The 23,813-nt window shown below is 61.7% G+C and overlaps 1 protein-coding gene across 2 annotated transcripts; it reads left to right on the plus strand.

The window, feature by feature from the left end:
* The first annotated feature begins 629 nt into the window (after positions 1 to 629).
* On the plus strand, positions 630 to 23,641 carry LOC105467845 (GLIS family zinc finger 2). Of its 2 annotated transcripts, none has more exons than XM_011717605.3 (7): positions 630 to 817; positions 15,641 to 15,878; positions 16,780 to 16,952; positions 18,529 to 18,705; positions 18,788 to 18,921; positions 19,003 to 19,121; positions 20,770 to 23,641. In XM_011717605.3, the coding sequence occupies exons 2-7, from the start codon at positions 15,707 to 15,709 to the stop codon at positions 21,567 to 21,569; spliced, it is 1,575 nt and encodes a 524-aa protein (XP_011715907.1). In that variant the 5' UTR covers positions 630 to 817; positions 15,641 to 15,706; the 3' UTR covers positions 21,570 to 23,641. The 2 variants fall into 2 exon arrangements, with proteins under 2 accessions (XP_011715907.1, XP_070940137.1); XM_071084036.1 differs by lacking the exon at positions 630 to 817 and adding an exon at positions 12,596 to 12,619.
* Positions 23,642 to 23,813: the final 172 nt, after the last annotated feature.

The following is a 23,813-nucleotide window of genomic DNA, read 5'->3' on the forward strand; positions in this document are numbered from 1 at the left end:
CTGGCCAAGGTGACCCCGCAGGAGGAGGCGAGGGGTCCCCGCCTGCTCCGCCGCCGCGACCTCCTCCATCTTCCCGGTCTTCGGGGCTTTTCCTCTGGGCCCGCGCGCCCGGCCCCCTCCCCGGGCTTCCCCGAGGGCGGGACATCTTAGGCTCCCCCGCCCCCCAGGCCAGCTCCCGGCCGTGTCCTAGCGCTGCCCTCGGGCCGGGGGCGGGGCCGCGGGGGGGTGCGTGAGGATGCGGCCGAGGAGGACGCGCGCGGCTCGGCGGCGGCTCGGCGCCCCCCTTCCCTCCCTCGCCCCTCCCTCCCGGTGCCCGCTCCCCGCGGCCGCGCCGCCCTCCCTTCTCCCTCCCTCGGCCCAGCGCCGGCTCCCGCCGCCCCCTCCCCCGACGCGCACGCCCCGCCTGGCAGCTGGCGCCCCGGGCCTGGGGCCGCAGCGGTGAGAGGGGTTTTGCTGGGAGGGCGGGAGCGAGCGAGCGAGCGAGGGGAGGGGTGGAGGCCGCCCCCCGCGCCCCTCCTCCTCGCCCTCCTCCGCGGCCGCCGGGCCCTCCTCCCGCCGCCTCCCTACTCCCTCCTCCCGCCCGCCCGCCCTCCCTCTAAGACATCCCCGCACGGCCGGGCCGCCGCGGCCACCTTCCCTGCCCGAGCTGCAGATGTGGCGGAGCGGCCGGGCGCCGGGCGGCCGTGCCAGGGGAGCCAGCGCCCCGTGAGCCTCGCGCCCCGGCCCCCGCCCGCCCCGGCCCCTCCCCTGCTCGGCTCCCCGCGCCCCTCGACCGCCGGAGCCCGCAGCCCGGAGCCCGACCGCCCCCGCCGCCGAGGTAGGAAGCCCCCTGGGCGTCGCGCCGTGGGGACCGGGCCGGGGCGGGGGTGAGGGCGCGCCTGTCGCGCCGGGGCTGCGGGGCCCGAGGGTCGCCTCCCCAGCTCGCGTCCGCGCCCCGGGCCATTGTGAGCCCTCGCCGAGGCCCCCGCGTTCGCTCGCTCGCTGGCTCGCGCGCTCCCTCCCTCGCCGGCTCCCCGGCCGGGTCCCTCGAGCTCTCGGTCTTTCTTCTCCCTCCTTCCCTCCCTCCGTCTGGAGGCCGGGCTGAGCAGCGGCCGGGCCCGGGGCGGGCGCAAACTTCAGCTGGGAAGTTGGGCGGTCGCGGTGGTGGGCGTGCGGCGAGGTGAGAGGGGGGCACCCGGAGCCTGGGCATGAAGTTGTCCGGGGCAGCCGCCCCTCCTCTCGGCCGCGCCAGGGCTGCTTCTAGGAAGGGCTTTGGAAGGTGCCTCTTCCCTTGGCCAGGAAAGTCTCCCTCCTGCTGCCCCTCGCAAGCCCGGGTCCTTCCTTGGACCTCCGGAAGGGGCGTCCCTGGGGGGTCAGGACTGGGGGTTGGGGACAAGTCCGGCACTTGTTTCTCCCCTGCCGTCAGGGTGGACGCAGGCAAGGGGCCTGGCAGGGAGGAGATGGCAGGGGGGTCCACATTCGCCGGCGGGCGGGTCTGGAGCGGGTGGAGGAGGGGGTGAGGCAGGTGCATCCCGAGGGAGGAGAAGCACGCAAGGCTTCCCCGCTGGCCCCCTGGGATGGGGCTGGAATCCAGGCTGGCACCTGGAGGCCTTGGCATGCTGCCCTGCCCAGCAGGGTACTCGGGCCACAGCAGGGCAGCGTGCAGCCTGTCTGCCTGTCCAGGAGGGCCCGCCCAGCCTGGCCAGAGGGTGGCCGGGAAGCAATGGTTTCAAGGAGTTGCCCAGCCCTGCCCTGGGGCCTGGGAAGCTGGAAGGGATGCTGGGAGGGGCCCTGGGCCCCCAGCCATCACAGCCCAGGATCTTGGCTCTGGAGGGAACGCTTGACACTGAAGGGGCAGCCAGGCCGGCTGGGGACCTGGCCAAGGCCTGGGCTTGGTCTGGGCCATGGTTCTCGGAGGCTGGCACCCTGGGTAGTAGGCCGCCATCCTGCGTGTCCTGGCATCCTGGAGGGAAGGTGGGGCCAGCCTGTGGCTGGGGAGGAAGCCCAGAGACACTGTGCTTGGGAGGGCCTTCCAGCCCCCAGGCTCAGGGGAGGGGAAACTGGCCCCTTGGGTCACCCCTCCCCAAGCCCCTTTCTGGTGCCACAGGGCCACAGCTGTCCAGGCCCAGCCCACACACCCCTCCCGGGTGACCTCGGACCTCCCCCTCTGCTTCTCCTTCTCCCCAGAGCCCAGGCTGGGCCTCCTAGCTGGCCTGGCCTGCACAGGGGGAGGGCTGCACCTGGGAGGCCCCTACCGGGATGCCCCTTGCCAAGCTCCAGCCTGGCCCATTTTACCACCCACCTCCAACTCAGCTTGGCCCTGTCTGCAGCCAGCCAAGCAGGAGACAGTGCCAGGGACTTGGGACGGTGTTTTGCGGGTTGTGCGGACCCCTCAGAAGGAACCCTGTTTTTCTTAACCTTTTCTCCTCCCCCTCCTTTCCGGAGCTGCCATTAGCGCTGACCCCCTGACCCCCTGTGCCTGCCCGCCCTTCCCTGTCTGTGACCTTTGACCTTTGGTGTTAAATCCCTCCAGCTGGGGCTCTTCGGCCCCTGAGTGACCCTGGCCCAGGCCCCCTGGGGAGTTCTCTCCTTGCTCCTGGCTCTCTACACAGGGACACCTGCCAGTCCCTCCCTCACCAATGGGGAGGGGGTGCCCTGGGAAGCCAGACAGTGAGTCACCCCACTTCCAGGCACCGCTGCTTTTGGGGTCAGTGGCTTCTGGGGCTTGGCTGGAGCCTGGTCACAGCCTGGAGGGTGACCGGGGAAAGCCCCTGGCCTGGGAGTCTCCTGCCCTGGGTTCAACAGTCTTGGCTCGACCACCAACTTCCAGTGGGCCTTGGGTCAGGCTCTTCCCCTCTCCCGGCCTCGTCTGTGAAACCAAGGGGTCAGACCAGGTGAGCTCCCAGAGTCCATGGGAAGCCTGGGTGGAGGGGGGTCAGGGGGAGGGAGAGGGTGTAAGTCCAACAAAAGCCAACTCTCAATTATCCGAGGGTGGAGCCCCGATGAATAACTGGATGCCACAGACATCCCAAAACCTCATCGCAAACAATCGTGTGAACCACGTCCCCCCAAAGCTTTTGTTTCTGAGAAACCCAGCTGCGACTGGGTAGACACAGCGATTTCTTCCCCCTCCTGGGCTCCACTCGCAGGGGGGACAAGTAGAGGGCTGAGAGTGAACAGGCCAGGCAGGGAAGACAAAGGTCTCCCAGGGCCCCTTCTTGGGGCCTGGAGGGAGGCCTGGACCCCATTTCCAAGGTCCCCACTCTCCCCTCCACCCTCCTTCCCGGCCTGGCCTTGGCCCTGGGCGGTGGGAGTGTCTCCTCACCACCTAATCCTCTCAGGGTCTGGGCAGCCGGATAGGAGGAAGAATGTGTTTTCCCGGCCACAATTTCCCATGTGTATTTCTAGCCACCCGCACCGCTTGCCTGGAATCTGAATTCCCCACCTGGACCAGGGGGTGAGGGCCAGTGCCGGCCGGGGTTTGGGGCAATCTCTGGGTGAGGGAGGGTGGCGACAGCTGTGACTGGGGGCCCAGATGTGGAGCTCTTCGAGGGACATCTGGGGTGGGGCTCCCGGGGAGGCAGTGCTGGGGGTCGCCTGGCCTGCCCTCCAGCCCCAGAGGCTGCCTCTGAAGGTTCCTGCCTCTCAGCCGGGAGGCCCAGGAGGCTCCGGCACCCAAGGAGGAAATTGATTCCATGGGAGAGGCCCTGTGCTGGGTGGAATTGGGGTGGGGGCGGCTGCAGAGAAAAGTGTCCCCTGAATCCTTTTCTCTCTTCAAGGCTATAATTGTTACTTTATTTCACAGCAGGTGACAGGCCAGAGGGGAACCCCAGAAGATCCTGGGTGGTCTTCCCCTCACCCAGATAAATGCTCTTCCCAGGGGTCGGGGGCATCCTGGTCTTGGTGGGTTTGTGTATTGAGCAGTAAGAGACCCTCTCCCCACTGGCTAGGGCATCTCTGGGACTAGCCAGAAAGATGCTCTCCACCCTCTGCCTAAGTTGCCTCCTTTTCCAGGGGCTGTGGAAGGGTCCACAAAGATGGGTTGAGGCCCTGATGTGGATGTGTGTCTGGGGGTTCACGTCCCTGGGAACACGTGCCCTGCCCCAGCCTGTTGCCATCCCTGGGTGTGGGGACCACAGCCCTAGCGAGTCTCCCGGGACACATCTGCCTCTCCGTGGTTTCTGAGGTGGCCGCCTCTGCCCCACCCTGGTGAATTCGAAGTCAGGCGTGGCTGGGGGCGGGGACTTCGAGCTTCCAACAAGCACCTCTAGTACTCTGCTGGGGGGCCAGGGTGGGGGGCACTGCTTTGATCCCAGGAACTGGAGAGGGATCATGGTGATGATGGTGGTGGGGTCTGCAGGACACAGCCTGGAGGAGACCCACATTTCTCTCTTGGCTCTGGCTTAGCCCTGGATGAGGCTGGGCAGACACAGAGGCCCTCGTACTCGACTTCCACTCCCTGACTGCCCTAGGTGGGCTAGAGGGTTCTGGTTAGCTGGGGGCCAGGCTGAGTGGGCCTGGGGGGCACAGAGATGGGAAGTGATTCCGGCTGAGAGGTGGGGGCTTCCCATCTGCTCCAGTGGCCCCTGGTGGGGGATGGGCTGGGGCTGAGACTCTTCCAGTTCAGTGGCTGGGGGGCGGGTGACTTGGGCTCCTTATGCCCTTTGTCTTCGCTGCCGGAGAGGCCAGGTAGTGCCCACCATGGGGAGGGGCCGGCCTGTGAGTGTCACATGTGCGTGCACACGGACTCCAGCCTTGGCAGATGGCTGCCGGGGGAGGGGACGCAGACCCAGCCCTGGCCCCTTCCTCCAGTCATGGCCAAGGGCGGGTGGGAAGCCGGCAGAGGCCCCAGGAGACCGCTGAGTGGACTGAGTCAACCCTCGGCCGGGCGCCTCCGGAAAACAGTCCTGCCCATCACATAGAGGGTCCCCAGCGTTGGCGCAGCACGCACCCAGGGCAGCCTCGCCGGGACCCCGGGTCGGAGGGTGGTGGGGGGAAACTGAGGCTCTGAGACATTTGAGGGTTTAGTCCAAGGTTACTCTCGATCAGGGAAGGACAGAGGGGAACTGGAGTCTAGGGCAGTCTGACCCTGACCCCTAAAATGTCGGTTCAGCCTGGGAATTCCCCCAGCTCCTCTCCAGCCCTCACGTCCACTGCAAGGGCATGATGGGGGCCGATGTGTCTGGAAGAAACCTCTCCCCTTCCCCGCAACGTCTGCCTGGGGCTGTCTAGCAAGTCCCGGCCTGCCTGGGCCAGTTCTCCTCTGGGCTACTCCCACCTTCATCCAGAGCCCCCATTCCCCACCCCAACTTCTAGGCAGACTGACTCTGAGCTGGGATGTCCCCTCCCCACAAGGCTGTAGGGGCCTCCATTGTCCTCCCTATTCTGAAGTCCCTCCAACCCTGTGCTGGTGCTCATCTCCCTGCCAGCCGCGCCTTCCCCCAGCACCCCCCAGGACACCTGGTGATCACCCTGCTTGGTTCTAGGGACACTGGAGCCACCAGGCCTGGCAGATCCTGCCAGTGGGTATGCCCCTTTGGAAGGAAAAGGACCTCGATGGCTTTGGAGGCTGTCCCTGGCTTCTGCACTTGCTTTCTTGCAGAGTGGGCGAGCAGAGAGGGGTGGGTGGCTGGGGAGGAGGGCATGGGCTGGAGTCCGGTGTGTGCGGTGCCCTGCTGGGCCTGTTCTTGCCCAGCTGTTCTGGGGCTGGGGACCAGGGCTGGGCGGGCGCGGCAGGAGATGGAGCTGGGGGGGAACTGGGCCCTTCCCACCATCCGCTGGTCAGGGCGGTTCCCAGGGGCCACCCCACCCTTGTCCAGTTCTGTTCCTGGGTCCCTTGCCGGGGACAGGGAGGAAGTCTGTGTCAGGAGACCAGCCCCTGCTTCTAGCCTTGACCTTGGACAAGTCACATTCCTCTTTAGGCGCAAACCCCCCCGTACCTCCCCCTCCCCTCCTCACCTGGGGCTAAGGGTGGGAATGTCTGTTGAGTGAGTGAACACATGAATGAGATGGACTCATTCGCGGAGTGCCAGGTATTGGGATATGTGAAGGGCAGGTGCCACTGTGCCACGTAAGGTGAGTGGTTAGGGTGTGGCAGCTTTGGTTGTCCTCTCGGCAGGCCCCCTCCTATGGATGGGGAAACCCAGGCCTAGTTTTCTCATTCTGGGTTCCCTGCCCTACTGCCCAATTCACTCTGGTGGAAGGGGTGAGCTCTGTGCCAGGGGCCATGGGAACCCGGGCAGGGGTCTGCTGGTGAGGCCTTCTCTTCAGTAGCCACAGCGGGTTTGGATCTGCCCGGCGTCCCAGACGTATCCCGGCCCACTCCCAGACTCCCTTCTTGGAAGGAGGCTCTGGATGCCAGCGCCAGGGGGAGTTCTGGGGCTGAAAGTCAGGGCTGTGTGTACATGACACTGTGAACAGGTGACATTGTGGCTTCAGTGATGCATTGGCAAGGTCTTGGCCCCGGGACGGCCTGCCTCCAGCTGGGGTGGACAGAGACAAGTCTTTGCCCAGCAGGCTCTCGGGTACCTGGACTCAGAGCCCATGTGCAGCTCCAGAGACCGAGGTTGGGGAGGGTGAACCACGGAGCACTTGGTGGGGGAGGGGGCAGAAGGGGATGGTGGCTGGAGGAGAACAGGGGGTGTGGATGGTGGTGAGGGAGGAGCTGGCACCTGGGAGCATCAGGTTCCCAGGAGGCAGGGGATCCTGAGGAAGGGGGGTGCCAAAGGAGAGGGCCTGGGGCAGGAGGCTCTGGACTGAGAGGGCAGGTGGCACTCTTCTATGTAGAGCATTCTGTGGCTCCCCAGTGCCCTCTCGGTTCTGTCCCAGCCTCTCTGAGGTGCCTCTTTCTTTCCTGCCTCCTCCTCTACTCCGTGACTGGCAGGGTCACTGCGGGTCAGCCGGGCCATGCCTCTGGGCCTCTGTGGCATTGGCCTTTGGGGTCTGGAGGCAAACCTAGCTGTGCTCCTTGCCGGCTCTGTGATGGTGGCAGGTTTCCCCACATGGAAAATGGGGAAAATGGCATCCATTCACGGGGTCGTCACGGTGATGGACGGACGGTGTGCAGCAGGCTTGCTAACTGGGCGCCGGCCTGCAGGGCTTCTGCCACCCCAAGGCTCTTCACCCCATGTCCATGAAGCTGACTCGGATCTGTGCCCGACCCCCTGCAGGAGCAGCCGCCCCAACACTGTTCCTCCCACCCCACCCTGGTCGGGACACCCTCAAGGTCCAGTTCGATCTAGCAGGGCCTGGCGTTGGAATGCATGAATGCGTGGGTTGGAGAACCGAGGCAGGAGGGCAGGCCAAGGTCCACCGCCTGCCTTACCCACTGCTGCTCTCAGAGTTGGCGGGTGCCGTTCCCAGTGGACCTGGTGCCTGGCCCCGGGCAGGGGAGGCGTGGGCCATGGGCATGTCCCCAACCCCCCAGGACTTAGGAGCTCCTCACGGGATCTGCCTGCAGCCAGGCGTGGCTTGGGAGGCACGGTGTTTCCCTCCCTCTGGGGACCGGGCCTCATCCCTGCTCTCCCCTATAAGCCAAGGCTCCTGAGTCCTGGCCCCAACGGTGGGGCCAGGGGTTACTGTCATTTCCTATGTGTGCTGCATTTGTGCACAGGTGTCTGTACATCCGAGGGTGCTGTGGGGGCCTATTCACGTCCTGTGTGACACTGGTCCATCCCTTTGCTGGCCCCAGATAGCTCTGGCTGGGTCTGCCGAGAACGGCAGTGCTGCCTGGCAAGGCCTGGGCTGCCCGTGCCCCAGCCTTGCTGGGCGTGCATCCCTGTCTCGCTCCCTGGTGCCAGCCCCTCCCAGGGATTTGGGTGGCAGGGCCCAGTGCTCTGGTCCCCTCCCTCCCAGTCTGGGTGGGTGGGCAGGTATGGGGGCTGCGGAGCAGGCTTTCCTCTGACTGGGGCCCAGGTGCAGGCGGTGCTCATAGCTCCAAGCACCCCCACAAAGCTGGGCAGACAGGAAAATACCAGACATAGTTGTACAAAGGTGCAGCAGCGGGCAGGCAGCGGGGGGTGGAGGCCGCTGCAGCGGGGGCCCGGAGCCACCAGGATGGGGAGGCCTTTGTGCCAGGCCGGCCCTGCAGCTGGACTGCCATGACCATCTGTGTGAGTGTGCGTGTGTGTGCTGGGGCTCCCAGAGCCCGGTGTCGCCCTCCCTGCTGGCATTGGAGAAGGAAGTGCATCTGGTGGGGCATCTCCTAGGAAGCCTGGGCTGGTGTGGGGCAGGGAAGCCCCCGGCGCGTCTTCCAGCTTCAGCTCTGCCTCAATTATCTGGGTGACCTTGGCAGGCCCAAGTTGCTGTGCAGGGCACCTCCGGCCTGGGGCCAGAAACAATAATCCTCAGGGTTACCAGTAGCTGGCACCTTCTTTGTGGCAGGCATGGGAACAAGGCCCTCCCTTGCAGGATGCCCTGAGTCCCAGGGACCTTTGCCGTGGTTCCTGTGTTACCTACAACAAAACCAAGGCTCAGAGACAGCAGGGCCCTTCTGAGTTCCCACAGCCAGGGGTGGCACAGGGGGCTGTAACCAGGCAGCCTGGCCCTGGGGCACACTCTGTGAGCACGCAGAAATGGGATCCCTGGCACATCCCATCTTCAGGTGCTTTCCCAAGGACCCCATGGCAGAGAGCAGAGGTCAGCCCTGGCTGGATCACCTGGGGCCGCTTGTGTTCCCACTTCGGGGGGTCTGCCCTCCCAAAAGGTCTGGGGGTGTTGGCTGAGTGCCCCGTCTTGGGAGGGGAGGGGCTGCCTACTGAACCAAAGGTTCCCAGGGACGGTGAGCCCCCCACTCCTCCCGGAAGTGCCGCCTGCCCTGGCCCCTCTCCTGGGATGTGCTGGGCCAGGCCTCAAGATAAGCTCCTCCCTCCCTAGTCCTGGGCGGAGGCCTCTTTGTGGCCAGCTCCTTCCAGGGTTGATCAGGCCTCCCCGGGGCCTTCTACTGCTCTTTCTTTGATGCAGTTGGGCTCTGCAAGGTGGTTAGGGCAGCTGTGGTCACGCCCCAGGATCGAAGAGGCCTGAGGTTCTTCGAGGGGCACAAGCTTGTTTAGGGTGAACACTGGCTGGCAGGCGACAGAGCCCAGGTTCTCCTGGTTCAGGGTAAGACTGCAGTGTCTGTGGGCCTAGAAGGTATGGCCAGTCCCCACTCAGCTGCCCTCACAGCAATAGACAGGCCAAAGACTGCGGACTCATGCACACTGGCGACGATTCATTCAGCACGTTTTAAGCACCTACTATGTGCCAGACACTGTTCTCCGTGCTAAACGTTGCAGACGAATGAGAAGCACTCAATAATGATTGGATATGCAGCACTGCATTGGTTTCTCCCTGAAACCCAGCGTGGGGTCCTATATAATCCCATTTGGGATGAGGGGAACGAGGCTCAGACCGAAGAGACACACGCAGAGGGAGCAGCAGAGCTGGCTGGGGCCCCAGATTTAGAGGCTGGTTCTGCTGCCTGGTCAGGAACGGGGGTCCTGAGAGGACAAGGCCTCCTGCCTGGGGCCCCCAGCAGGCCCTGCCCCTGCCCTCCAGCCCCTGCTGCTGGGCGGCCAAGGAGGGTGGAGCTCTTGGCCAGAGCAGGGAGCCGCAGCTGGTTCCCAGGAATTCGGGGCTGTGGGGCCGTTTGCTTTGGCAGCAGATCTGCCCTCGGCTCTCCAGGCCTCCTGGTGGGCTCCCCCACCCCAGCCAGCCACTCCAGCGCCCACCCACTGCCTGCTCTGCTGTCCCTTCTAGCCCCACAAATCCCTGGGCCGGGAGGGGGTACCAAACCTGAGCCCCTGGCATAGGAAGGCCCAGTGGTGAACATGGCTTCTGGACTCAGCTGGGGTTGAAACCCAGCTCTGCCACCGACAAGCTGTGTGACATTGGACGGGTCACTTCACTCCCCTGAGCCTCAGTTTTTGCATCCGTAAAATGGGGATGAAACAGCACCTGCCTTCACAGGAGAGGCGTGCCTGCCCGCAGCTAGCTGTGGGTACTGTCCTCATGCTGTTCGCCCATGGCTTCCGGTTGTAGGTTTGCCACCCACTTATACAGCCTGGGCTGGATGCCTGCCCCTTCAGCCCTCAGTTTCCCCATCTATAAGACCAGATTGCTGAAGTGATGGTTCCAGTAATAGACTCAGGGACACCCACAGACCAGGACTTCGCTGACTGGTACGGGAGTGGCCAGGGACTCGCTTCCTCTTTCTGTTCAATTAGAAGACCATGGGCTGGGCATGGTGGCTCCTGCCTGTAATCCTAGCACTTTGGGAGGCAGAGACAGGAGAATGACTTGAGACCAGCCTGGATGACACAATGAGACCCCATCTCTGCAAAATAAAAAAATTAAAAATTAGCTGGGTGTGGTGGTGGTGCACCTGTGGTCCCAGCTACTCTGGAGGCTAAGGCAGGACGATCTCTTGAGCCTAGACTGCAGTTAGCTATGATCACACCACTGCACTCCAGCCTGGGAGACAGAGCAAGACTCTGTCTCTTAAAAAAAAAAAAAAAAAAAAAAAAAAGCCGGGCGTGGTGGCTCAAGCCTGTAATCCCAGCACTTTGGGAGGCCGAGATGGGCGGATCACGAGGTCAGGAGATCGAGACCATCCTGGCTAACACGGTGAAACCCCGTCTCTACTAAAAAAAATACAAAAAACCAGCGGGGCGAGGTGGCGGGCGCCTGTAATCCCAGCTACTCGGGAGGCTGAGGCAGGAGAATGGCGTGAAGCCAGGAGGCGGAGCTTGCAGTGAGCTGAGATCCGGCCACTGCACTCCAGCCTGGGCGACAGAGCCAGACTCCGTCTCAAAAAAAAAAAAAAAAAAAGGCCGGCCGGGCCGGGTGGCTCAAGCCTGTAATCCCAGCAGCTGGGAGGCCGAGACGGGTGGATCATGAGGTCAGGAGATCGAGCCACCCTGGCTAACACGGTGAAACTCCGTCTCTACTAAAAATATAAAAGATTAGCCAGGTGTGGTGGTGGGCACCTGTAGTCCCAGCTACTTGGGAGGCTGAGGCAGGAGAATGGCGTGAACCCGGGAGGTGGAGCTTGCAGTGAGCCTAGATCGTGCCTCTGCACTGCAGCCTGTGACAGAGGGAGACTCTGCCTCAAAAAAAAAAAAAAAGAATCACAGGCACCTGCCACCACACCCGGCTAATTTTTGTATTTTTAGTAGAGACGGGTTTTTACCGTGTTGGCCAGGCTGGTCTGGAACTCCTGACCTCAGGTGATCCACCCTGGGCCTCCCGAAGTGCTGGGATTATAGGCATGAGCCACCGTGCAGGGTCACCCAGCTAATTTTTGTATTTCTTGTAGAAAGGGGATTTTTCCATGTTGCCCAGGCTGGTGTGGAACTCCTGTGCTCAAGGGATTCTCCTGCTTTGGCCTCCCAGTGGGCTGGGCTTACAGGCGTGAGCCGGGGCACCTGGCCTAGAAGGAGCTTTATTCAGAGCAGGACCCCAGCCAGCTCCCTATTAGCCTGGTGATCTCAAGCCTCAGTTTCCCCATCTATGAGACCGGTAAAATGACAGCAGCTACTTCCAGGCAGGGTTGTAGAGGGCTCAGTGAATCCATAGACAGATGGGCCTGACACGTGGTCAGTAGCTAATGGTCCTTTACCCCCGTCTCTGGTGTATGACCCACCCCAGGCCAAGGGGCCCTGGAAGAGGCTGGCTTTTCCGGGCCTTAGTTTCCCTTAGTGCGCTGGGCCGCCCCGTGCTTCCCAGTAGGGAGGGTGGGGACAGCAGCAGGCCCCGCCTGCCGGGGCGGGATCCTTGGCTACCTGGCCTGGCTGGGACGGCTTGGGGGCCGGGTGGCTCGCCAGCGCTGCAGCTGGGGGCCGTCTGCTTGGGCTGTCGGCGGGCACACAATAGCAGCCATTGTCTCGGGCCGGGGCGGCGGGGGGCCCGCCCGGCCCACCCTCCGGGTGACCCCCGCCCTGGGGGGGTGGGGAGGGCCGGGCGCGGTCCCCCGAAACCCCCGCCGCCCCGGTGGTCCCCGCGGCCGCCCCCGCGCGCTTCCTCCCTGGCCGCAGCCGCTTCCTCCCGCTCGCCCCGCTCTAATTAGTTCCTTTTGGAGCTGGAGGAGCCGCGCAGCGCCAGGTCCACTACCACCGCGGCGGCCCCCACCCCTCACCCCAATCCCCGGGCCCTTGAGTGTGGGGGCGCCGCGCTGGGCGCATCTCGGGCTGGGCGCTCGTGAGACGCGGCCCTGGGCTCTGTGCACCCTCCACGCTGCGCCGTCCCACCAGGGGGGAAACTGAGGCACGGAAGGCTCTACCAGGAGGCGCAGAGGGGCATGGGGCCAGCGGGCTTTGCGCTGGGCCCGGGGAGCGTCCACGGGGTGCTCCCACCTAACCGACAGCCTGCTCCTGCCCTGGGGACCCCACAATAATTAGCGCCCGGGCCTCCGGCTGAGCTAGTCCAGAGCCAGGCTGTCGGCCTCACCGCTGGGGAGGGCCACGGCCACCCGCTTATGGGCATTCACTCAGGGTTCCTGCAGCCCGTTGCTCCCCGCTCTGGGCCTCTGAGGCTTTCAGGAGAGCAGGAACCTGGCTCTTGCCTGCCCCCTTCACCCAGCCGGGAACAAAGCGCAGAGCAGAGCCCAAACTGGCTGCTGCCGGTCGCGGCGGGGGTGGAAGGGGAGGCTTTAAGGCTGGCCAAGGTCAGAACTGAAGCAGGGTCACAGACCGTCTCCCATCTGGGGTGGGGCCTCCATAGGAAGAAAAACTCTGGGTGGGGAGGGCCTGGAACGGAGATACTGGGAGGTGTAGGGCTGGGGGCAGCTCCTTCCTTTCCCGGGGGGCAGGGAGGCCGGCCCTGGGCTGGGCTCTGGCGTGCATTGGAATGAACCCCTGCCTCCCTGGCAGGACCCAGTGGCAGGAAGTGTGTGGGGGTGCCCCTGGAGACTGGGCCTGCTGATGAAGGGGGGGTATTGGAGTCCTCCCTCTGGCTTTGGCCTGTGTGGCTGGTCCCACCTGGGGAGACAGGTTCCTCCGGGGGAAGTGTCCCCTGCAGGCCCTAAGAACAAGGTGATTCAGGGCCCCTGGCTCCCCTGAGTTCCCATCTGTCCTGGGAAGGCAGTGGGGCAGGTGCCAAAGGATGCTGCTTGGGTAGCACTGCCAGTGAGTGTCCCCGTCAGCTGGAATTCCCAGTTTCCAAACCATCCTGCCCTTGTGGTCCCCTTCTCCGGAAGGGTGGGGGTGGGGGTGAGGACAGAGGCTGTGGGGAGGCCTGTGGCCCCGGGCCAGCCAAGGGACCAGGCCACCAGCCCTTCCTGGCTCCTGAATTCTTCATCAGCATAAATATTTACTTCCTTCCTCCCCGTCCAGGCTCCCAGCACAGAGGAGCTTCGGGGAGGCTGGACTGCGCCTGTGTCTAAAAATAAACAGGTAGCAGGACGATAGACACACAGATAGACAGATGGAACTGGCAGGGGTTCAGGCAGAGGGCAACTCCCTGTCCAGCCAGAGAAACGGTGGAGGGGATCCGGGTCCATCCATTACTGTCACCCACCCACCTGCTGGCAGGGGTGTGGTCCCTACCCCGCCACATCTCTGGGAGCCCCTGGCCCATGGGTGGCCTGGGAGGCAAATTCAAACCATCTGACAGTTCCAACAGGGGCAGGTCGCAGACCTAGGTCCCACGGCCTAGGGCAGCTGCCCTGTCTCTGATGACACATCCTCGGGAGAGGTGGGCAGCCTCCCTTTGCTGAGACCCCCGTGTCAGCCGTGTTGGGGTGGGGCCTTGGGGTGGTTCCCTAGAAGCAGAGGATCTCCAGTGAAGGGGACCGTTTTATGCCCTCATTGCTTTGAGACTCAGGGCAGAAGGGGAGCTTGCTGGGGCAAATGAATGAGTGGGGGTCAGAACCAAGGAAAGGCTGGATTGAGGCCCCGAGTGGGGATGTGAGGGCTGCCTTCCTGTCCTGCCCTGTGGAAAGCATCTGGGCAGCTCTGCCCACTCACAGGCAATGCTAGTCCCCAGGGAAACACGGGGGCATATCCAAAGTATTTCACCCTGTAGTAGTTATGTCCACCATGGCCGCCCTTTGGTATTGAGTAAAGACCCCGATACCGCGAAAGATGGGATCTCACAGTGTGATTATGCGGCGGTTAGATTTTCAAATTGTAATAATCCCAATGAATGAATGCAAGGAAATGTCGTGTTTAACCGTGTGGGAAAAGATTGCTGCTCTGAATGTGAAGTTTGGGTTTAGAATGAAGCGTTGACCTTGTTCTCGGGTCGGTGGATACTGTTAGATCATTTGCATGTGAGAAAAATTATACCAGGTGGGGCAAGGTGGCTCACACCTGTAATTCCAGCACTTTGGGAGGCCGAGGCGGGCAGATCACCCGATGTCAGGAGTTTGAGACCAGCTTGGTGAACATGGTGAAACCCTGTCGCTACTAAAAATAGAAAAATGAGCTGGGTGTGGTGGTGTACGCTTGTAATCCTAGCTACTCAGGAGGCTGAGGCAGGAGAATCACTTGAACCCGGGAGGCAGAGGTTGCAGTGAGCCGAGGTCACGCCACTGCACTCCAGCCTGGGTGACTGAGAGACTCCATTTCCAAAAAGAAAACAAAAATTATACCAGTGAGAAATTCTAACAAAAATGATGAAAATTACAGCATGGGAAGTTATACTAAAGGAATATCATCTCCAGTAAAAAATAACTTTTACTTATTTATAGGTTAACTCTCAGGTAGAGCTGGTCGACTGTGCCAACCCTGCCCCAGCTGGCCTGGCCAGGCCAGGCCGCAATCCCCAGCTGCCCCCTGGTGGTGGCCCAGCGCCCTGGGGCTCCCTGGCTTGCGATGCCTCTCCTCCAGGCCTCTGCTGGCTGTGCCCACTTCCTCGGTTTGCCTGGTGCATGCTCCCTGGAGGTGAGCGTGGCTGCCTGCTGGCCACCTCGGAGGATGCTCCTTGCCCCCTGGCCTGGTTCTAGATCTTTGGGGTCAAACAGGGCGGGCGTCCGGAGCATGGCTCCTGCTCTGTCAGAAATGGCTGTTGGGACTCGGCTAGCCGGTTCCTGGGAGATCTAGCTCGAGGCCTTGAATCTGATAGTTCTGCCACTTCTGAGCGCTAGCAATCTGAGGCGATGCCTCTAAAAGACTCAATTTCACCAAGTGCGGTGGCTCAGGCATGTACTCCCAGCATTTTGGGAGGCCAAGGCAGGAGGATTGCTTGAGGCCAGGAGTTCGAGATCAGTTTGGGCAACATGGTGAGACCCCATTTCTACAAAAAAGAATTTTTTTTTTTTTTAATTAGCCAGGAGTGTTGCATGCCTGTAGTCCCAGCTACCAGGGAGGCTGAGGTGGGAGGATCGCTTGGGCCTAGGAGGTCGAGGCTGCAGTGAGCTATGATCATGCCACTTGCACTCCAGCCTGAGTGACAGAGCGAGACCCTGTCAGCAAATAAATAAAATTCAGTTTCATGGCAAAATGGAGAACACGAGCTTTGTCTTCCCCAAGAGACTTGTGGGCAGCGGATGTTGAATCTCTGAGGAGGCCGTTGGCTCTCCTCCCATGATAGCTGCCGGCCAGGTCCCTCAGAGGGTCTCCCTACCCAGGAGACAACCTCACCCTGCCCCCTGCTCCTGCTCCTGCTCCTGTCAGACTGTCGTGAGTGCAGCCCGAGGAGAAGCCTGGGGTCCCAGGGCCACAGCAGAGCTCCTGTCCTTCCCCAGGTTCCTGCGTGAAGACCAGCTGGGAGCCCACTGCCTGCTGCCACCTCCAACTCCAGCCCCCTCACCATGCACTCCCTGGACGAGCCGCTCGACCTGAAGCTGAGTATCACCAAGCTCCGGGCGGCGAGAGAGAAGCGGGAGAGGACTCTGGGTGTGGTCCGGCCCCGTGCTCTGCACAGGGAGCTGGGCCTGGTGGACGACAGCCCCACGCCTGGCTCTCCGGGGTCCCCGCCCTCAGGTACTGGCCCTGGGCAGGGCAGGGGGACTCAGCCCTGATCCAGCCATGGTGATAGGGAGAATGGCCAAATGTGTCCACCAGCACGTAGCTGCAGCCCCTCTTGGCTTCCAGCTCACGGGAAGCCCACAGCCTTGTCCTTCCATCCGCCCAGAAGTGTATGTCTGGAGGGAGGCGGGAGCTGCGATGCCCACTTCACGTGGCTGGCACATGATGCAAACTGAGGCCTCTGGACAGATCTGGAGGAGCTGGTTGGGCAACCCGGCATTCAGAAGGTGTGGCAGAGGTCCCAGGAGCTGCACCCTGGGCTGTGGGGTGGTGCAGCTGACCAACCCGGGCGGTAGAGTCTGGGTCTGAGCCCAGCAGGTGTCTCTCAGGGATGCCCAGTGCTCGGGCCCAGGGTGGCGTGCACCACTTCTGCCCTGCCTCCAAGAGCGGATTCACCCGAAAACCAGATTCACCACTTGTCCGAACGTGAAGGCTATGGGAGCAGCCCAGTCCAAACCTGCCACTTTACAGAAGGGAGCACTGAGGCAGGAAGGGGCCTGGGAAAAGCTAGAAAGATTCCTACCTGCCCATGTGACAGGAACCCAGGGGCCCTGGGTTTGAGTCCTGTTCTGTTATTAACCCTGCGAGCCAGACCATTCCTGTCTGTAAAGCGGGCACTTCCCCCTCCCGGCTCACGGGGGCCAAGCTCTGGTGGCTGGTAAAGGTCAGAGGTGGTGGGCGGTGTCACACACCTGTCAGCTCCATAGGCTGTTCCTCAAGATTCCAGGGCTCCCAGTGTGGTCTGGGGGCGTGGCTGGTGTCTGCTCCCAAGGTCACAGTGGGGGTTCAAGGCAGGAGGACCTGGCCCACCAGGACTCTGTGCTCCAGCATTCCCTGAATTGTGCCTCTCCCTTAGGCTTCCTGCTGAACTCCAAGTTCCCTGAGAAGGTGGAGGGACGCTTTTCAGCAGCCCCTCTCGTGGACCTCAGCTTGTCACCACCATCTGGGCTGGACTCCCCCAATGGCAGCAGCTCGCTGTCCCCTGAGCGTCAGGGCAACGGGGACCTGCCTCCAGTGCCCAGTGCCTCGGTAAGGAGGGGTGAGAGTTCCAGAGAGAGGGGTGGACTGGTTTCCTGGGGTTGCCATGACAAAGTACCCCAACACTGAGTGGTTTAAAACAGCACACACGTTACCCCTCATAGTTCTGGAGGCTGCAGTCTACCTGGAAGGCTCTAGGGGAGAACCTTCCCTGCCTCTCTCCTGCCTTCTGGTGGCTTCTGGCAATGCCTGGCACTCTAGCCTGGTAGCTGCTTCACTCCAGGCTGTGCCCTGTTTTCACATGGCCTTTATCCCTCTGTGTCCAAACCTCTCTCTGCTTTCTCTTATAAAGACGCTAGTCATGGCCGGGCATGGTGGCTCACACCTGTAACCCCAGCACTTTAAGAGGCCAAGGTGGGAAGATCGCTTGAGCCCAGGAGTTCAAAACTAGCCTGGGCAACATAGCAAGACCCCATCTCTATTTATTTTTTTATTTTATTTTATTTTATTTTTGAGACAGAGTCTTGCTCCGTTGCCCAGGCTGGAGTGCAGTGGCCCGGATCTCAGCTCACTGCAACCTCTGTCTCCCAGGTTCAAGCGATTCTCCTGCCTCAGCCTCCCAAGCTGGGACTACAGGTATATACCAGCACACCTGGCTAATTTTGTTTTTTGTTGTTGTTTTTTTGAGACGGAGTCTTGCTCTGTTGCCCAGGCTGGAGTGCAGTGGTGCGATCTTGGCTCACTGCAAGCTCCACCTCCAGGGCTCATGCCATTCTCCTGCCTCAGCCTCCCTAGTAGCTGGGACTACAGGCGCCCGCCACCATGCCTGGCTAATTTTTTTTTTTTTGTATTTTTAGTAGAGACGGGGTTTCACTGTGTTAGCCAGGATGGTCTCAATCTGCTGACCTCCTGATCCACCCATTACGCCTGGCCTAATTTTGTATTTTTAGTACAGACGGGTTTTACCATGTTGGCCAGGCTGGTCTTGAACTCTTGACCTCAAGTGATCCACCCATCTTGGCCTCCCCAAGTGCTGGGATTACAGGTGTGAGCCACCGCGCCCGGCCTTTTTTTTTTTTTTAAACAGAGTCTCACTCCGTCACCCAGGCTGGAGTGCAGTGGCACAATCTTGGCTCACTGCAGCCTCCGCCTCCCAGGTTCATGCAATTATCCTGCCTCAGCCTCCCAAATAGCTGAGATTACAGGCATGTGCCACTACACCTGGCTAATTTTTGTATTTTTAGCAGAAAGGGGGTTTCACCATGTTGGCCAAGCTGGTCTTGAACTCCTGACCTCAAGTAATCCGCCCTCCTCGGCCTCCCAAAGTGCTGGGATTACAGGTGTGAGCCACCGCACCTGGCTATATTTTTTTTAAATTAAGAAAATAAAAATTTAAAAAAGACACCAGTCACTGGATGTAGGGCCCACCCTAATCTAGTGTGACTTCATCTTAACTTGATCACATCTGCAAAGACACTAGTTCCAAATAAGGCCACATGCACAGGTAGGGGCTGGGGAGAAGAGGACCTGAATGTCTCTGTTTGGGGACGCCATTCAGTCCACTTTAGATGGGACAGGGGGGCTCCGGGCCAGCAGGTCCCTTACTAGCTCTCCCCTCGCACCCCAGGACTTCCAGCCACTGCGCTATTTGGATGGTGTCCCCAGCTCCTTCCAGTTCTTCCTGCCCCTGGGCTCTGGGGGGGCCCTGCACCTGCCTGCCTCCTCCTTCCTTACCCCTCCCAAGGACAAGTGCCTCTCGCCAGACCTGCCCCTGCCCAAGCAGCTGGTGTGTCGCTGGGCCAAGGTGAGTGGGGGCTAGGAAGAGTGGTGTGGAGTCCGGGGCAGGTCACCCCGCATGGGCTCAGAACCCTTCCCGGCCCCCACAGTGTAACCAGCTCTTTGAGCTCCTGCAAGACCTGGTGGACCACGTCAACGACTACCATGTCAAGCCCGAGAAGGACGCGGGGTACTGCTGCCACTGGGAGGGCTGTGCCCGCCATGGCCGAGGCTTCAACGCTAGGTGAGGTGGGGTAGAGAGGGGTAGAGGGAGGACTGGGGTCTCCAGTGAGCTGAGCCACACCCCCTGCCCTCCCTGGAGCAGGTACAAGATGCTCATCCACATCCGCACACACACCAATGAGAAACCGCACCGTTGCCCGACCTGTAGCAAGAGCTTCTCCCGCCTGGAGAACCTGAAGATCCACAACCGGTCGCACACAGGTAAGAGGCCGGGGCCAGGCAGCTCGGCCCATGAAGGGGGTGCTCAGCTGAGACTGGCTGGGCAGGTCCCCGGGGGAGCGGACTGTAAGTCGTTCCCAGACCTCAGAGATGAGGGTTGATCTCATCACCCAGGGGTCCCTTTTCCAATGCGGTTTGCTGGGGGAAGCGTCCCCTGAGGGTCAGACCCCCACCCAGCACCTGCTCTTGGAGCACCAGTGCCATTTCCTGGGTCCCGTGGGTATCATCTGACTAATGCCACCTCTGTGATCACAGAGGCCAGGTCGGCTTCACTCCTCACTACAGCCCAGGCCCACAGCAGGACAGCTCTGGCTGTCGTAGCCACAGATGTAATTTCACATTTCCTAATCGCTGCATAAAAAACAGCAAGGCCACGCGCGGTGGTTCACGCCTGTAATCCCAGCACTTTGGGAGGCTGAGGCAGGCAGAACATGAGGTCAGGAGATTGAGACCATCCTGGCTAACACGGTGAAACCCCGTCTCTACTAAAAATACAAAAAATTAGCCGGGTGTGGTGGCGGGCGCCTGTGGTCCCAGCTACTTGGGAGGCTGAGGCAGGAGAATGGTGTGAACCTGGGAGGTGGAGCTTGCTGTGAGCCGAGATCAAACCACTGCACTCCAGCCTGGGCGACAGAGCGAGACTCCGTCTCAAAAAAACAAAAACAAAACAAACGCAAAAAGAAATGGGTGAAATTAATTGTAATATGTATTAAATGTAATTAATTAAATGTAATATGATCCCATACATCCAACGTGTTATCAATTCAGTATTAAAGACAAATCGGTGAGATATTGAAGTTCTTCATTTCGTGACAAAGCCTCAAGGAGCTGATGTGTATCTTTTTTCCTGGTGTTTATTTCACCCTGGCAGCACATCTCCAAGTGGAGAGCCATGTATGAGGAGGTCAGTTGCTGCATGTGGCCCCCTGCTCTGGCCAGGGCCAGAAAATGCCTGGTGAACCTTGAGCCATTTGTTGAGTGAGGGCAGTGGTACCCAGGCAGCATTCCCTGTGGCCAGGCACACACTGGGTGCCTTGAGCGAGGATATGATCTCCAAGGCCATGGTTTCTTTTTTTTTCTTAAGACAGACTCACTCTGTCACCCAGGCTGGAGTGCAGTGGCATGATCTCGGCTCACTGCAACCTGCACCTCCCGAGTTCAAGTGGTTCTCCTGCCTCAGCCTCCCAGGTAGCTGGGATTACAGGCATCCGCCACCACACCCAGCTAGTTTTCGTATTTTTAGTAGAGATGGGGTTTCACCATGTTGGCCCGGCTGGTCTGGAACTCCTGGCCTCAAGTGATCTACCTGCCTTGGCTTCCCAAAGTGCTGAAATTACAGGCATGAACCCCCGGGCCTGGCCTTCAAGGCCATGTTCTGCTGCTGAAAGGCACACCCTCTGCAGGGCGAGGCCAGTCAGAGCTGGAGTCAACCAGCCTGGCTTTTCAGAAAGCCTCTGTGCCCTACCTGAGGCCAGATCTCATGCCACGTGCCGGGGATGCCCCCTGCCCCCAGAATTGGGGCGTCCGTGCTCCCAGGGAGTGCTTGGCCTGGGGGATGTTCAGTACATGGGGTGAGACCCAGGAAGGGGAGAGACCCCTCACAGCAGCACTGCACTGCACCACCCTGCAGGTGAGAAGCCCTACGTCTGCCCCTATGAGGGCTGCAACAAGCGCTATTCCAACTCCAGTGACCGCTTTAAGCACACGCGCACCCACTACGTGGACAAGCCCTACTACTGCAAGATGCCTGGCTGCCACAAGCGCTACACGGACCCCAGCTCACTGCGCAAGCACATCAAGGCCCACGGCCACTTCGTGTCCCACGAGCAGCAAGAGCTCCTGCAGCTGCGCCCACCCCCCAAGCCGCCACTGCCCGCCCCCGACGGCGGCCCCTTTGTCAGTGGGGCCCAGATCATCATCCCCAACCCAGCTGCCCTCTTTGGAGGCCCTGGTCTTCCCGGCCTGCCCCTACCCCTGGCCCCCGGCCCCCTCGACCTCAGTGCCCTGGCCTGTGGCAATGGTGGGGGCAGTGGGGGTGGGGGGGGCATGGGCCCTGGGCTGCCAGGCCCCGTCCTGCCTCTCAATCTGGCCAAGAACCCGCTGCTGCCCTCGCCCTTTGGGGCTGGCGGACTGGGCTTGCCTGTGGTCTCCCTCCTCGCTGGCGCCGCTGGTGGCAAGGCCGAGGGGGAGAAGGGGCGTGGGTCGGTGCCCACCAGGGCCCTGGGCATGGAGGGCCGCAAGACGCCCCTCGAAAGGACGGAGAGCAGCTGCTCCCGGCCAAGCCCCGATGGACTCCCCCTGCTGCCAGGCACCGTGCTGGACCTGTCCACGGGCGTCAACTCGGCCGCCAGCAGCCCAGAGGCGCTGGCCCCTGGCTGGGTGGTCATCCCGCCGGGCTCGGTGCTGCTCAAACCGGCTGTGGTGAACTGAGCCCACCCTGCAGACAGCTGTGGTGGCCCCGCCGGCAGCTCCGCGCACTGCCCCCGACGAACGGAAACTCTTCTGTGAAATAGCAATAATGTCCTACTGCCCGGGCAGCCCCAGCCCAGCCCACCGGGGAGCAAGGATGGTGCTAGGTCATTTATGGCTGGCCTCCCAGCCCCCAGGTGGGGACCTGGCCTGTCATGCAGGGAGAGCTGTGCTCCTGGGTGCTGAAGCCTCGCTCCTCTCTGTCCCCCACCACCCGGCCCTCAGCTTCTGCAGGGCTTTCCCCTGCCCGACCTCCTCCTCTTTCCCTCGCCCACCCTGGCACCTCCCTCACCTAGTAACCACCCAGGGCAAGTCGCCCTCTCCCAGCAAAGGGGGCGGGTGAGGTGGTATCTGCCCTCCCTGCTGGCACCAGGCTCCCCTTTCCTGAGGGGAGCCCCCAGGGAGGCCTGCCCTTCCCTCCTAGGCTCACCCAGCCCCTGCCTTGGGGGCTCCTTAGACCCCTTTCCCTCTGACCCTGCTTCCAGAGGGAAAGCAAGACAGACGCAGGCCCCTGCAAAGCCCCAGGCAGAAGCGCGCCCCCCAGGACAAGGCGCCTCCCGCTAGTTAGAAGGGAGACCCGCTCCGCAGCTGCCCTCCTCACCCTAGGCCAGGCTGACAGCACCAGACGGGATAGCTGGTCACTCCACCCCTGCACCCCGGGGCCTCCTTCCTTTACCTTTTGGGGCACCCTGGGAGCGTGGGAAGCAGGTCTGAGGGCCCCTGAGCTGGCAAGGGGAGGTGCCAGGCTAGCTGTGGTGCCAGGACACTGAATGGCCTGGGCCCTGGCTCAGGGAGCATGTGGGGCCAGGCCCAGCGCCCTGTCTTCCTCCTTCCACCCCCGCTGGGCCTGGCCTGGGCAGTGCCCCCTGCAGAGGCCTTCGGGTCCTTGGTTCTGTACCAGGAAGGGGAGGCTAGCTGGGGACGACTGACCACAGGCTGGGACACAGCTCCTGGTCTGGGGACTCCAAGTGACAGCATGCAGGGGAGGGGGCTCCCAGTCAGCACTGTGTCGGGAGCTTTCTGGAGGCTGTGGACTGAAGGCCTGAGGGAAGCAGTGGCTGGAGGAGGGCGCGCCGGACCCGTGACACATTGCTTCCTCTGGCTTTTCCCTGTTGGGCTGCTTTCTCAGAGGCACTTCCCCACCCCTAACACCCAGCGGGCCCCCCCCCTCCGGTTCTGTGCCACTCAGAGGGACCCTGACAGGGGCCAGAACCACTTAAGGGTGCTGGAGGGCCTTGTACCCCAGTCCCATCCCAGGATGCCCTGGGAGATGGACGCAGCCATGGGCTCCCCCATCCGGGGCCTTTCCCTGCTCCCTCTCCCGCCTGGCAGCTGGGAGTTCTGGTTTCTAGGCCTGCCCTATCACCAGGCCTCGGAGTGGCCAGGCCCTTCCACCTCCCCATCTGTAGAACGAGGCAACTGCCTGGACAGCCTTGGGGTCCTTAGTGACCCTGCAGTTCCTCTGGCAGCTCTGCTGACCCTACCCTCTCCCGGACTGCCCTTCTGTCCCAGAGGGGTCACCCTGACTCGGCCCACCTTGCCTCTGGGCTTCGGACTCCAGCCCTGACAGGGCCCAGCCACACTGGCTCTGCCCCTCGAAGGGGCTATGAGCAAGGTAGGAGGGAGCTGGTCTCCTTTCTTCAGGCCCCACCCAGGCCCTGAGCACCCCCCACCCCTGTGAGGGCCCCAGGCCTTAAGTCCCTGGCGGGGTCATGGGTTTTCGACTTGAGCAGAGCGGAGGAACAGGGCACTGGAAGGCTGACGAGCTCAGCATGCGACTCCGTGACGGACCAGGCTCGGCAGGGCTGGTGTACTTTTTGTGGTTGTCATTGGTTTGTTGTTGCACATTCCAGGATGTCAGTATTTTAACAGGTTCTAAGTGCCTTTCTATTGTAGCTTATGTTTTTCCTCCTCTTGGCTCCATTGCTGTTAGCATAGAGTTTTAAAAAAAAAGATAAGCTAATGACTATAACAATATATTCCTCCATGGGAGAGGAGGTTTATAAAGAAACAATAAAAGTGAGTTGCAAAGATGGCTTGTGTGTCGTGGATGTGCCAGGAACCCGGCCCTGACACACGGCCACCACTGCCCTGAGCCCCTGCAGGCCTGACCGGGCTTTCTCCCCGACCCTGCAGGTTCCCCTCCCTCTCAGTCTGCCGCTGAGAGCAGGAACTGGAAGCCTGGGAAGGAGGTAGGTGCTGAGG

Source organism: Macaca nemestrina, chromosome 18 (genome assembly GCF_043159975.1).
Source record: "Macaca nemestrina isolate mMacNem1 chromosome 18, mMacNem.hap1, whole genome shotgun sequence".
Taxonomy (NCBI): domain Eukaryota; kingdom Metazoa; phylum Chordata; class Mammalia; order Primates; family Cercopithecidae; genus Macaca; species Macaca nemestrina.

What these genes read in the sequence shown, in the direction of transcription:
- LOC105467845 (XM_011717605.3), top strand. Translation starts at nt 15,707, where the DNA reads ATGCACTCCCTGGACGAGCCGCTCGACCTGAAGCTGAGTATCACCAAG. An exon ending in TCCGGGGTCCCCGCCCTCAG is followed by an intron (nt 15,879 to 16,779) that starts GTACTGGCCCTG and finishes CCTCTCCCTTAG; the next exon opens with GCTTCCTGCTGAACTCCAAG. An exon ending in GGCCGAGGCTTCAACGCTAG is followed by an intron (nt 18,922 to 19,002) that starts GTGAGGTGGGGT and finishes TCCCTGGAGCAG; the next exon opens with GTACAAGATGCTCATCCACA.